Source organism: Curcuma longa, chromosome 5 (genome assembly GCF_044706935.1).
Source record: "Curcuma longa cultivar G26 ecotype Majalengka, Jawa Barat chromosome 5, ITB_CL_G26_1.1, whole genome shotgun sequence".
Classification (NCBI taxonomy): domain Eukaryota; kingdom Viridiplantae; phylum Streptophyta; class Magnoliopsida; order Zingiberales; family Zingiberaceae; genus Curcuma; species Curcuma longa.
The window spans coordinates 7672555-7688051 of NC_133865.1; the positions used below are offsets into that span (position 1 = coordinate 7672555).

General features: G+C 34.0%; 1 protein-coding gene across 1 annotated transcript in view; it reads right to left on the reverse strand.

Moving 5' to 3' along the window:
- Window positions 1–663: 663 nt before the first annotated feature.
- LOC141828979 (calcium-transporting ATPase 3, endoplasmic reticulum-type) overlaps window positions 664–15497 on the reverse strand; it is a 38999-nt gene continuing 24165 nt past the window's right edge. Inside the window, exons 17-34 of the mRNA XM_074716374.1 lie at window positions 15330–15482; window positions 15137–15241; window positions 14480–14676; window positions 13653–13764; window positions 13326–13424; window positions 13075–13220; window positions 9598–9655; window positions 9379–9471; window positions 7918–7968; window positions 7682–7813; window positions 7231–7332; window positions 5647–5701; window positions 4760–4845; window positions 3370–3518; window positions 2694–2799; window positions 2512–2565; window positions 1271–1319; window positions 664–1123 (exon numbers count right to left, since the gene is read on the reverse strand). Of these exons, the coding sequence (XP_074572475.1) occupies window positions 1056–1123; window positions 1271–1319; window positions 2512–2565; window positions 2694–2799; window positions 3370–3518; window positions 4760–4845; window positions 5647–5701; window positions 7231–7332; window positions 7682–7813; window positions 7918–7968; window positions 9379–9471; window positions 9598–9655; window positions 13075–13220; window positions 13326–13424; window positions 13653–13764; window positions 14480–14676; window positions 15137–15241; window positions 15330–15482 (1815 nt within the window). The 3' untranslated portion in view covers window positions 664–1055. The remainder of the gene's footprint in view (window positions 1124–1270; window positions 1320–2511; window positions 2566–2693; window positions 2800–3369; window positions 3519–4759; window positions 4846–5646; window positions 5702–7230; window positions 7333–7681; window positions 7814–7917; window positions 7969–9378; window positions 9472–9597; window positions 9656–13074; window positions 13221–13325; window positions 13425–13652; window positions 13765–14479; window positions 14677–15136; window positions 15242–15329; window positions 15483–15497) is intronic.

The following is a 15497-nucleotide window of genomic DNA, read 5'->3' on the forward strand; positions in this document are numbered from 1 at the left end:
CCCGTGACGACGACGCCGCCGCCGCCGCCAGGGAACTCGTCCGCGCCGCCGCCGCCGCCGCGAAGGCGACGAAGGGAGAGGACGGGAGAGGAGCGGTGGCGCCGCCGCCGAGGAGGAACCAGAGTGCCGTGGCGGCGATGACAAGGATCGATGAGTACGGACCGTGTAGCTTCTAAAGTATCAGGTGATGGTGCTGCAGCCGAGATGGCGGCGTTCTGCTATAGATGTCCGGACAACAACAAAAAAAAAAGGAAATAGACAATTGAACATACATAATAGTTTACCTTCGTTTCCATAAAAATTATTGGTGTGAAGCAATGTCGAAGCTGAAGAGAATAGTATTGAAATATTGAAGAATCACAACTTTGACATTGACAGAAGTAGTAGAGCTCCTAAAAATAACAGTCAACATAATGATGGCCTAATGAATATCTATCCAAGAAATTATTGGAGACGATAGCAAAACATTAATTCTAAAATGTGCCCAAAAATCATAAATAAAATATAAATTTCAAGCATACTGGTAATTTATAAATCTTGATTAGTTTAATAGAGAATTTATGCACATCGATTACAAAGTTTAGGTGGCAAAGTGTGGAGAAGATGAAAATGTAAAGAAACAAAGAACAATATGCTGAACAAGCGGACAGTATATCAGTGAAAATAGTTCACTTTGATATTTTACCCTTTGATGTCAAATTAATTGAAAAATAATGCTATTGATTGACGTTGTACAAAAATATGAAAGGCTCCTTTGTGGTCCCTGACACGTACGTCCTCATAGATTGCCTTCTTAATGCCTTAACAAGGTAATCTCGCACGTTCCCACTAAAAAACAAGAACAAACTTTAAATGAAAATTAATTGTTCATCCTATATCAGAGGGTAAAAAGGAAAGCGATTTGCGATCTGCGATTTGGTAAACTTCATCTCAAAGAACATCTATATGTATTCCACTGTCCCTGTACAGTGAATTTCCTCAGCATTCGTAATAAATATCAAGTGCCAATTCAAGCACTGGCTGTGATTCAAAACAGGCTTAGAGCTGACCCAGGTTTACTTGTCTCTGCATTCCCTTTTTGGAAGAACATCATGTTTTCTGAACCTAAAGTTGAACCTTCTACCTGCAGACAACAAAAAAACAAAAGAATGATTCATCTTAAAGCCAACACAATGGAGAAGCTTAAAAATCTTTTGTTCTGGAATGAAATCTTTTACTGTTGAAATAGTGAATATTGAGGACAGAAGCGAAAGAAGTTAGGAGTGAATACCTCTCCAATTTCTTGATAAAAATTTCAACACCTCATCGATAACAATTACCTATCATCAATTCATCACAAGAATAAGTGTAGTTTGCATAAAGGACATGTGATAAAAAAAGTCATTCCTATTATATAGAAAGGAACGCTAGCAGAGTAAGAAAGAGAAGTTTCATAGGTTCTGGGACAACAAAGGAGTTCTTCCTATGGGTCATATACCACAGTACAAGTAAACCAGTGCACTTGGTAAATGCATTTTTTTTCCCATTATAATAACATAATATCACATTAAAAACCCTTGTTTAATTCAAACAACATTTGCCAATAGTATATGACATTTTAAGCCTTCCCGTAGCAAAATCATAGATATACATCTTTTGCATAATCAAGAGGTCAAGATTATATATTACCGGGTCAACTTAAAATACGATGGATAGCAATTTGGTAGAGAATGGAATTTAAGCAAAGAACCATCAGTGTCCATAAAAATGAAACCATCCATGGAAGTATTTCATTACTAAAAGACATTTGGCGAAAAAACTAATTACTCAATAATATGTCAGCTGCCAAATGGTATAATCCAATGAAAATTGATGTCCATATGTAACAATATTATTATGCAGGTATGCTGACATGTATTTTAGAGTTATAAAATATGTACTAATTACTCTTCCACGTAGAATCATAAAAATATGATGAAAATGCCAAGTACAGAAGATATGCAGTCCTGTGTACTATCCCCTCATATAATAAAGACAAGCAAATTTCCTTTATCGAAGGATGCTTATACACTCTGAGCAAGCAGGGTCCACTTTCTGCTTGCTCAGAAACATATTTGAGAAAGTAATTAGATTTGCAAAGTGCCACAAAATCATATCTCTATTTCTGTCGGGCAGTGAGACAAGACAGATACTTGACAAGGATAATGAACATTATGAAACTTGATTAACAATAGATAGGCATTTCATTTCTTATCTTTGGATGCCATCATTTTGCATTATAGCATTCAAAAGAGTAATTGAAAGCTTCAACTAGTTTTGCAGGATCTAAACATTATGCAAGGGAAATGTTTTTACAAAATTGGGTAACACCAAACTGGAATTGTCTTACATTTAAGTAGATAGAGATCTCTTCTAAAAACACTATGATGCCTATCTAGAAAGTAGAACAATTCACCAACAATAAGAGCCAAAGTAATCAAACAACATCAAATATTCCTACAAGCATAACAATAAATATTGGAAGGGACTTACTGGAAAAGAGAGATACAGGACAACAGCCCAGTCTGTCCATGATAGTGGTGTTACCTGAATAACAATTTTTAATCCAAATTTAAATTATTCTCTAATTTTACCGTTCAAACTACCTTAAGGTCCAACTCAATCTACAATAGGAAATTATAATGAACCAGGGTGAACAATAAAAAAAGACTTACTGCAAAAAGGGTAGACAGTGGTTCTACATACAAAATCAGTACATGAAGGAACATTGTGAGAGCTATTGATGCCAAGAGCCATGTGTTGCTCCACGGGGGAATAACACTGAAAATAGAACAACATATAAATTAATAATTAAATTTGTATAATTCACATTTTAAATTTACATATTCTATAGCAGTCCCACAATTGTGTCAATTTACATTTCAAATCTAACCACATATAAAATGTAATATCACTATATTTCAATGTTTCTTTGAATCAATTTACACCAATACTCTTGTTAATGGGGAGCTAATACAGACGCTCTACTAGTAATGTAAGTTGAATTTCGATTTGATTTTTAGACCACTCATCTAAACATCAACTAAAAGGCATTGTTTTTCTTATTTGCAATAGCTATATACTTCACGCTATATGTCAAAGTTAGACTACCTTGAGAAAGATTCATAGTTAGTAAAGGTGAAGATTCCATATGAGAGATGGTGCAAGTTCTTAACTTTTGCTTATACAGTTCCAATAATTAGTTCTCAGTTTTGTTCCTAAACGTCCATATTATTGTAACATAGTAGATCTCATGTAGTGAAGCTTCTCTGAGCGCATACTTATTCTTCATATTTGAGAAGCAAATGACCATTGGATCAAATTAATAAATAATATCAGTGAACCACTTACAGAAGTGACTGATTTTCACTTAGGTTATTTAAAGCATTGAACATCTCGACGACCACAAGGACAGTCATTGATACAGTTGATGGATGACGATCATCAAATATACTGCACGGATAAGATGTCTCCCTCGTCGAACAAGAATCAAAATTAACCTAACAGCATTAACAAAAAAGGTCAGGTTCAATCAGATAAGATCATACGAAATGCATATGGCCAATACACGCTAAGCATAAAGCAATTGCACACAAAAGTACCTAATATAGGTTGCATCTGTTAACAAAACAGCCCTTGTTCTGTTCAAATACATATATAACCAAATAAGGTATCAGTTTGCCACTGTTTTCCTAATAATAAAAAATGCTCTATATTGATTGAAAGGAACAATAACCACTTTTCTCTCTCCTTTGTATTCATAGGACACATTGGATAACACTTTGCCAATTTGTTCGCAACCAGAGGTAGCAACACTTAAGTAATGATATTATGGTTTTACACTTTTAACATCTAAAGATCCATTTTCCAATCGCTCAGTTAAGGAAGAACTGACATGTTTTTGCTACATTTGACTGTGCCTTTCTTTACTACCCCATCATCCATTTCTTGTTGCACAAATGCAACTATATGATTTGGTAATGTATAACAATGAGGGTCATAGAGATACATATATTTAATTTCTTATTTTCTTTGGCTACAAATTTATTTATCAGTGTTTTCTAAAAGATCTAAGCTTATCATTTGTAATCAATGAAGACCAAAATGCAAATAAGAAAGATTTATCTACTTTATGTAACCTTACCTCCTGCATGGCAAAGAGATTAATTTGCATCTATCAAATCTATCTCCTAGGCTTCAATAGGTTACTAATGTGTTACAGATAGATGGTCTTAGTGCACAAGCTTTTGTATTGTCAGTGACTAGGAATATATGATGGTGAAATTGTGGCAGATTACACTGCATAAAATCATTCCTAAGTTTCGTGTTTTCACTTTCCAAATGCTCAATATGGTTAAGCTAGGTTTGTATGGAAGAATAAGAGTAACTTTCCTCTAGGTTTCACTAATGAAACAAATTAAGGTTAATGCTTTTGTCTAGGTTTCACTAATGAAACCAATTAAGGTTAATACTTTCGTCACAATTATGGATATCAAATCATAATATCTTTCTAATGTTCTTCATGTCAGCATTAAGAAGAAATGTGATCATTATGAATTTTGGACCTTGATCAAAATGTCATAAAAGAATAAAATCATTAAGCAATACAAACAAGTAAGAAGCATTAGTAGGAAATTTAACAACAAATACATGGACAAAACAAACAATCAATATCATGGAAACTTCCAGCTTAATTTATTAGGGTGCAGGAAATAGTTAGACACAATGAAGCAAAGATTACCAATTCATTGTAAGGTAATTTGGGACCTTTATCAGAGTATACAAACCACCAAACAAACCCAGCAATAGTTGCAAGACCAACATAGGCTGCATCAAGAATTACATGGAATTAATAAAAGGCTGCAACAGCTATTCAATCTCAACACAATATTGCTATTCAGTCTAACTGTAAGCTCAACAGAATTCTCAATAAATCAAGTATTTTTACAAAATCTTCCTTTTGGTTAAAGTTCATGTTGGATTAGCAATTAACCCTTGCAAGTGCCATCACATTGCCTCCAACTAAAATGTTCAAGATATTAAAAAAATTCTATGTATGACATCCATGTGATGACTCACAAGCAAATGTACTCACAAAAAGTCAAGAATACCAAGTACAATATGCACTAGTGGAAATTCTCAGATCGAATTAGAAAATGAGTCTACAACATGAGGGTTGAATATTCCATTAGAAAAGCTAGTGTACTGTGGGCATATTTACATGGATTAGTTGTTGCATATGACATGCATGTTCCCTCAACATTTGACATCTAGCAAGGTTTGTGATCTTAAACTCACAAACCTTCAAGATGCTTCAAAATGGTATTGTCACTAAGGAGAAGGTGTTGGCTATGTCATGTATGGTTTATCTCAAATGGCAAACTAGAAATCAGTGTAATTTTGAGGGTGGAGTGTCAAATCTTGATCATATGCTCATTTCCAAATGCATGTGTTTAGATCTGACACCCTACCTAGTTGTGCATTAATACATTTTACTTATCCAAAAAAATATTATAATATTGTGAAAATGTAATACTATAAAAAGTTTCACAAACAAGTACCAAAGTTATTGGGTAATGTAAATCATAAAAAGTGAAACCATAACTGTATACAAAATCATTAACATACCACCAATGACCAGGTAACGGAAAAATAACCATCCAGTAACTACAGCTTCATTGACCTGCAAAACACATTACAAATTTAGAAGACTTGGGACGACATTTAACAATATAAATCCTTTCAAGATAAAATTGATTGCATGATGTTCATGGTAGTCTATGATTGGATTTTTCAATAAAATAAATACAATCTCATGGTATATGGTATGAGGATTCAACTTTTGTGTAGTTACATAAACAATAGTCGTACTTTATATTATATAGTATTGCCATATCTAAGCCTTTGATCAACCTAAACTGTGTGTTAATAACCTAAATTGTATGTTTAGTGAGTGATTATTTGGAATTGGATCTAAATTAGATTAATTTGGGTTTAAATGACTTGGATTGGCCATATGGCTTAGGTTAGTCTAGCTCAACACGAGATAAAACCAAGGGTTGTACCACTTGTAACTGGGAATATATGGGGGCAGGCTACCAAAATATGTTATCTGCAATTGTGCCAGTAATAGTTTTATACACGAGCAGGATAATTATCACTTGTGTTTACTAGAACAGAAAAAATTTCTAAAAAGACAAAAATTATCACTTACGAGTTAGGCATTGAACCATTTGACGCTTTGATTTTCTATAAATATTCATTAAACAAAGTACTAGCAAATAAATATTATACTAAGATATTTATTAGAATTTTGAATTGAAAAATATTAGCATATTAAAATTAAGAAACACATTGGTTGATTCATGTCATGTGCTTGGCCAATGCCATGCTAGGCTGACCATATAACATACCCTGTCCAACACATATCATTACTGAATGTAATTGCCAACATGCCAGCCTGTCAATGCCCAATTTAGCTGAAATACCAAGCATAACCCACCAGAATAGTTTAAGAGTCAAGAACAGCACAGTCCAAGTTGTGTTAGGTCGAGATATGTGTGGGTTGACCAGTTAGTAAAGTAACATAGTCCTTCATGCCAATCATGATGATCCCCTTCATTTCCTTTCTTATTCTCCTTATTCATCCCCATTGACAAAACAAAAAACAGTTTGCAAGATGGTCAGCCCCTTCATTTTAAGACAACTGCTGACGGCTTGGGCAAATCCAATAAATCTAAAATTAAAAATAATTAATCACTCCTTGCATTGATTAGAAAAATGAACAGTTATGACTGATTCCTATGGAGCTCATTTATGGAGGACCACTGAAATGATCTGTTGAGTCGGGTTTAACGGCCAAACTCCAAATACCATAATTACAGTGTATGCACACGTTATATTCATATTAAAGAGCAACATCTTCCGCTATCAATGCAGATTAATTTCTTAATAAGGTGATTTTACTTCCTATATAACTATCCATTGAACACATCAGAGGTTCATAATAGTCACATGCAGAACTTTGCTTAAGAAGCTAGAGTAGGTAATTGTACCACAGACAGTGTGCCAAGAAAAATAAATAAATATAAAAAAAGAGACAAGTAGTGAATGTGTTCATGGTACGTATCATAATAACCTACATGTTAATGGTAAGCAAAGAAAGGAAGATTTGGAGCATGCAGCTATATGTGCTCTATTATTTAAATATACCTTGCGAGGTTTTGCCATCATGACATTTGTATCTAGCTTATTGAAACCAATGGCTGTAGCAGGCAGACCATCAGTAACCAAATTTACCCACAACAACTGAACCTGAAATTAACACATTCAACTGTTTACATTATATCTCGAACTTCAAAAAAGCTCCAACTATCATCAAGCAGTAGAAGAAGCAGTTTACACGCATCATTATCTCTATAATCAGTGACAAAGTTCATGAAAAAAAGATGAACTACTGTGCCCTGCTATGCAGATAAGACAGTAACATGGTAAGATTGAGAAGAGAAATATTTATTGATGGTACATAGCATTTCCAGCAGTATAAATTTTAAAAACTATGAAAATATTTCCTATAGTAGCAAGGAGGAAAACAATGTATTAATGCAACCTAGAAATCTAGAATCACAAAGATGAAAAACGATATTTAAAACCAAGAACTCACAGGAACCAAAGTGTCCGGCATTCCAAGTACAGCAGCCACAAAAATACAAACTACTTCACCAATATTTGATGAAATCATGTATCTGATGAACTGCTTCGTATTTGTGTATATAGCCCTTCCTTCTGCAACAGCCTGTTCAGAATCATATCGACAATAAATGGTAACACAAAAAGACATCTTCTGAAACAGAACTACCCAGATACCAAGTGATTGAACCTTTCATGTCAGTGACCTACCGCAACAATTGAAGCAAAATTATCATCAGCCAATACCATATCTGAAGCACTCTGAATGATCAAAGCAAAATGTTTCTTATTAATAACCTTGTATTTTTAGATTCTATAAAACGACCACAAGACAACCACATAAAACACTTGCATAAGAAGAAAGAATTATTGTATGTTAGTTACTATAGCTATATTCTCATTGAACCAATGTTAAAGGGTGTGGCAATTAAAAGAAAAAAAGAGAGATGCAATCTAGATCCTATGTTCATCAAAAATAATATAAAACAGATGTGCTTGAAAAAAAGATTAACCACATTTTGAGAACAAAATAGTTTAAAATCTCATGTCGTACCAAACGACACAAGCAAAACATCTCATGCCATCCGTCGAGCTATTTACTTTATCCTATTTGATCATAATCATTATATCTAGACTTTAGTTAATTCTAAATTAATTTTTACTTAATCTTAATTTTTTTAAATATTAATTTAACCTCATAATAAGTATTTATAGTAATCAAATATCATAATAATATTTTTTTTAATTAATATATTTTATATTTCAAAAGTACCGAAACTGTATTAGCGAGGCACGATACAATACCAAAACCGTATCGTTCCAATCATAAACTGAAACTCTGATACCATTCAAAATTTTAAACCATGACTAATAGTGACAACTTTATCCCCCAAAAGGAATAGCATAGCCTTATAGTATCATAAAAAGGCATTTACCATTTAATGACACCAAGATATTATCACTAGACGATCAAAGTATTTTTACACCATGGCTTCAGTTTGATAAAGAAAATCACTAAGTATTTACCCTTCTTAAGTTACAAAAATACTAGAGTTGCATCGCAACAGATTTCAGCTGCAAAGAAACAGTCTACAAAGAAATGAACATTTCCCATAAAAGTAACAAGTTTGCAGTGCTTATAGTTTTTCAAGACTATGTACAAATGATGATGTAATATGCAGACCCTTCTAGACCTTCTGAGAAGGGAAAAAAAGGGATAAGAACTGCTTCTTAGCGCCTCAAAAAGTGGTCAATGAGACACTTTTATGGCCATTCACAGCATGAAGGTTTAAGGAAAATTTCTATTAATCACGTACTAAAGACAAAAATAAATCCACAAATATCAGTTCATAGTGTTGTTTGAGACATTTTCAATATATGTCGCTTCAAGTTGAAGAACTCATAGCTACCAAACGAGTTAATCATCTTTTCAAAGGTCAAACAACAAGCTATTTTGAACTGAAGAAGATCCTCTCTTAAACAGATAATTAAAATGGATAAAAATTTAAAAATAAACAGTTGGTCATTACTACAACTTCCACTGATTACTACAACTTCCACTGAATACAACGATAGTTACAGGGTAAAGCTAAGAGCATCTTGAGGTTTGAAAAGTTGGAACCAAAAAATTATAGCCTCAATAAATAAAATACTCAGGCTAAACAGGTTTACCTTAGCAACAGCTGTTCCTGATCCCATTGCAATTCCTATGTCTGCTTTCTTCAATGCAGGTGCATCATTCACACCATCACCAGTCATGGCAACCTTATGCAGAAGGAAATAAAACCTTAAACATATATCCATGTATAATTTTATTCAAAAAAAAAAGATTTTGCATTATATAGAAAATTAATATAAAACACTTTCCCAAAGTAATAACTTAAGGCATACCACTTCATTTTGATTCTGCAAAGCCTCAACCAACATCCTCTTGTGAGATGGTTCAACCCTAGTGTCACATTGATAAACCAAATCATCAGTAGGAATCTCTTAAAGCAGACCTTAAATAGATGGGACAGCTTGCTGTTTATACTGATAGACAAATTCCTAACCAAACAGTCTGCTTGTTAAGGAAAAATAGAAAAATATATTTACTTAAAATCATGGTTTAAAATCTCGAGCCGTATCGGAGTTTCGGTCTATTACCGAAACGATACGGTTTCGATATCATGCCAATATAATTTTGGTATTTTTTAAATATAAAATATATTAATTAAAAATAAAATATTTAACATAAGCATTTTTAAAAAATATAAAAAAGAAAAAAATAGAATCATAATAAATAAATAAATAAAATTTTATTATATATTTTTTAAATTAAAATAAATAAAATATATAATTAATGAGATAATTTTATAAGGATTTAATTAAGCCTATTTAAATATCGCTTTTTCAGCAAAAGATGGAATCTGCCACCCCAACGGCCCCACACGATCGGCTCCATAACCATCTGTGAGGAGGTAAATCGGGAAGCTGTAGTTAACCACTACAGGAGAGGGCATTGCCTCAGCTTCGTCGAAATTCGACTATTTAAATTACCCCTATCACAACTAGGAGTTGATTTAATTTATTAACCTAAGGTTTGATTTAAAAAAATCAACCCCTCGATGTAGGCACCACCCCCTCCCCCAAGACGCAAGGTCATGCGACACCGAAGGGGTCGCGCGCCCCCTCCAGTGTCGCCAACCAAGTCACCGACCGTTCGTCAACTACTGCGACCAACAGAGTCACGCGACCGCTCCTCCGCATCGACGCACGCCCCCTCCGTCATGGTTGCAAGCCTGTGTCGATCGCTGGGCGGAACGAAATGTTTTGCCCATTTCGTCCAGTACGACACGAGATTTCAAACCATGCTTAAAATGCTACAGAATGAATACGCCTTTATGAGCAATGAAAAAAACAACTGTTGGGAACAACCACAAGATTCAGGCAGAAAGAATAACAAATAGTGTAACTTCAATAACCATGCAGATTGCATCTCAGCAAGGAATAAACTGAGGCAGCAAAAGCAAAAGTAAATGAGTTGCAAAGAAAGGAAAAAAAAACACTCAATGAGAAACAAATAAAACCTCTAATTAAGGACTGAACAATATAGTTTCGGTACTGATATGGGGTACTGGCATGATTTTGAACTTATTTACTTAGTATGAACCTATATGAATAAATATAATATAGACCAACTATATGTGTTAATTTGTATAACTATATGTTATAAATATTAGTTAATTAATATATAAGCTATATATAAGTTATATTAGTTAATCACTATATGTGTGTGTATATATATATATATATATATATATATATATATATATATATATGGTTATTTGATTCCGCAAAATAACTAATCAGGGAAGAAGTTGCAACGACAATTCCATTGTGCAACATGAGTCGCAACTGCAACTCCACCATGTGATGCAAGTAGCAACTATGACTCCGCTACTCCTATGTAATGCATCGCAACTATGACTTTGTCGCACAACGCATCGCAATTGTGACTCTGTACCGCCACCATCTACTCGATGTCTCATCTCAACTCACCTTCCTCCACAGGTCCACCTCCCTCAACTAGGTAGGTCTTCTTGTCCGAAGCATCATCTGTTTCTTCCTCTATCTAGGCTTTCTCTCCCTCTCCCTCTCCCTCCCCCTGATTTTTCTATCAACTATCAAGATTAACTATCTGTGCTGGTATTGTTCTGCATCTCAATGCGAAAGTAGAATGGTAAGTATCAGCCGTGAGACCTAGCACGGCATAATACTTTAAACCATGGTTCCGATTCCACAATCTCTAAAATATGAAGTTCCTAGTTCTATCAAGGTTAACAAAATTGTTTAAGTGTTAAACAATAAAGAAGAGAGTTAGGATTGTGAGAAATGTCTAAAAGGCCAAGGGTGAAGAGATATGAAACTTGGTAGGCAAACCAACAAAAAACACAATATGAAGAATATTAGAGAAATAATTAGGCATGAATGAGCCGAGATCAACAATGAGAAATACTAGAATTGAGGATAATGTACATTTCTTATGACCAGAAAAATAATCAAAGGAATGCAAACAAATTCTTGTAGTAATAAATCTAGCTTGGTTTGGTACATCTAGGGGAAGGGAGAGAGTGACTGCAATCGATTCTAGCTATCACCAAAGCTGCAGCTCCCTGGCAAATATTCTTGGTTGAATTGTCGGGCAAACTAGCAGAGAAAACCTTGTTCTAAATTATGGTCTAGTAAGAAGGAAAAAGATTATGTGGCAGTTGAGCAAATCACATTCATCGAATTTGAAAACAAGCAATCAAGTTTTAAAAGGCCATGAAGGGCATTGATAATGTCACTTTCAGGGAAACCTTGTTTTTATTTTTTGTTTTATCAATCGAGATGCATCAGTGATGAATAAAAAAAATATACAAATTGTACAACAGAAATACAGAGCTTCAAGGTTGTCCAGGTCTGTTTGCCGAGATTGGCATTAACCTGCACCTCTCCAAGATAAATAATTCATCTTGCTATAGTTCCAGTTCCATCAAAACCTGCTAACTCTAGGCTAATTTATGCTAGATTTTGGCTCTCCAGTTGCATTAAAGAGGTCCAAATGATACAGGAAAACTGAAGAGGTCCAAATGATACAGGAAAACTGAAACAAAAAAGAAATAACAAGAAAAGGAAAGAGGAGGAATATTGATTGAAAGAATAGTATGTTAGCAAACAAGAATTGCAAATATAATTAGTCATATGAATCCCATGCACCAAAAAACTACCACTAAAAATGGTGACTTTTATAGGAAAATTCAAAAATGTTTCAGATAAAAGACAAAGGTATTTATGTTACTTTACAAAGATATTTCTAACACGTGCATTATGGCTCATCTTAGAATATCAGTGATTTGTTTTATGTTATTTTGCCTAGCTTTTTGTAAATCAACCATAAATATTAGTCTGACTAAAACAAACCTCTTGTTGTTCCTTTGCCTCTTTCATGTTCCAGCCTTTCTATTTTCTATTTAAATCATTTCTTGATCCTTGAATTGAAGAGGGAGGATCCTTTACTATGCCAAGTCATAATCCTTATCTAAGTCAAGATGCATCTTTGTTAACCACATAGTTGGATACTATACAAGTTTATCCTTGTCAAAGATAAAAGATGCAGAAACTTTAAACGTGGGCATCTGAGGATTATCTCAACATTGTGAAATCATTATTGGTGTACATTAATATAAATAGAAATGAAAATAAATGAATATGGTGGTGATCATGATGCCCTAGAACCTTATGAAAAATCTTTTAAACTGTAAAGCAGATACAAATTTGTACATATAATTAACATGCACCGACATTGATTAATCATAAATTTATGCTCTAGAAATACTTGTATACCGAGTGAAAAGGACCATCCTTTGCAATGCTAATACTCGATCTGTGGGTGAGAGTTCTTCAAATTCAGATGCTGTATAGGAGTAACCAGTAAAATCATTCAAATGGTCAAAAGCACCGATTCTTCTACACAGTGACTCTGCAGTCGTCTAGCACAGGAAAAGAAAAAACATTTCACCCAGAAGGTAAAAACTGAAGAAAATCTCTCTCTAAATGAGATCACAGAAAAAAGAATTTTTAACTGAGATGCTTACTTTATTATCACCAGTGACCACTATAACTCGTATTCCAGCAGACATACAAGATAGCATGGCATTTCTTACTTCATTCCTTGGAGGATCCAACATTCCAACCTTTAGATACATGGCAATAATAGGATCATAAAATAGAGGGCAATCAATGATAACACTCAAAAGTAAAATGTTGGATTAATTCAAAATTGGAGAGAAGGGAAATAACAAAAGTATTAATAAGAGATCATGAAATCATGAAATTTATACTGTGGTTGATTAAGAACAACCCGTCAAGATAGTTTCAGATGCCTACAAGGAGTGGAAGTGAGAAAGAATCAAGAATCCTACCAGCCCAATAAATGTTAAGTTTGTCTCATCATCATAGTGAAGTGTTTGTTGACCCATGGGCATGCGCTTCAATGCTAATGCCAAGCATCTGAGAGTATCTTTTCCTGCAAAACTGCTCATGGATTGAACAATAAATGTTTTAGACATAATGTCAACATTATCAAGTAAATTTGTGATAATGTAATTAAGAGTCAGCTACTAGATAGTTCAAAAGCGAGATATAAAGCCCGATATCATAAGGTTATCAAATTCTTCTATGGATCCTTGTAGTTACAAGCCAAATTGCAGCTACTGACGATATTCAAACTTGGATCACTCTATCAGATTTTAGTCTGAAATTTTCTTATTAAATAAACAATCATATCTCAGACGGATCAATCAGTAACAACTGTTTAGCCAGTTGATTTTAGTGATGCTGTAAATGATATTAAAATTTTAGAATCGGAGAGCTTCTGAATGAGATTCTTTTGGAACAATCCAACTTTCTAGTGCACTGTAAATATATGCTCTGGGTTACATTTATTCCTAAAGAATAAATCAGAATGTCAATAAGTATCAAAAGAACTGAAATTAAATAGATCAAATATGCTGTTCATGATAGGGTCAGGTGTTTGAGTTGCAGTGAAACAATAAATGACTTCCATAATACAAATATCCAAAAAGAAAGAAATAATATTTTTAATATATCACTCAAGCAGACAGTAGTAAAGATCAATAATGAGTCCATAACAGAATATGTTCATGAAATGTGAATATTTTTCATCCGTCTTTAAAAAAATGAGAATGTTTATGATGCAATAGCAGACGAGTGGAAAAATACAGCTAACCTCCTGAATCTCTCCTCCAAGGCATTGCGAATATCATTTGTCAAAGGAACAGAAGATCCATCTTCATTGCATAAGATATGTGTGCACCTAGATATAATACACTCTGGCGCACCTTTTGAGAACATGATCTCCTGTTGCTTTCGACTACAGAGGACACTCATCATTTTTCGATCACGAGAGAACTCTAAAACAGACATCTAGAAAGCAAAAGGTAGTCAATCAGAGAAAAATGATAAAACAATACAGAAAACTACTTACAGAATTATATCAAAACTGATTGGCTTGGATCAGTATACACTATACGGGTAATATCTTGGATAAATAATATTATTGTTGAGGATATAGTAGATAAAAACAAAAAAGGATGATAAGACCCTTATAACTGGCCCTCAATGTTTAGGCTTATAAGCAAATAACAGGCGAAAATGTGAGTATGAATGTATGTCATAATTAATTAACTGATAAGTGTCCGGTTAAAAATATCAATTAGCAAGACCAGGTTAAAAATGAACTGCAGGATCCAACCATCAATTTGTAGGTACAAGACAACGCCAAACGCATGGACTAGTAAGGAGCAGTATAAAGTAGATAAAGAAGTGCATCACGTTGACTAACAGAAGCAGGAGATTGCTAGCATCCACTCAGCAGCACATATACCTTTTTGAACTGGTGTTCCCAGTAATGGTTGCAGTATGATGCACGCTCATGCTTACTTAAAATGTTCAAAGCTGAAGGCATAGAATCAAAACCAGGAAGACCAACCTAACCAAGTCAATATATAAATTGATTAGCAATCATTATAATATAAATCACATGAATAAGTAAAATAGCAAACACAAGTCGCTCTGACCTTTTCCACTAATACACGTAGAGCAACCTCAGTTGACTCCCCAATCTTTTCATAATTCTTCTTATCTGGATTATACTGTAGCATAGACTCGTTGCAAAGAGCTGAACACATTGCTATATGAAGAAGACATGGAAATTGAGCAGGAAACTCAAGCTGCATAAGATATGA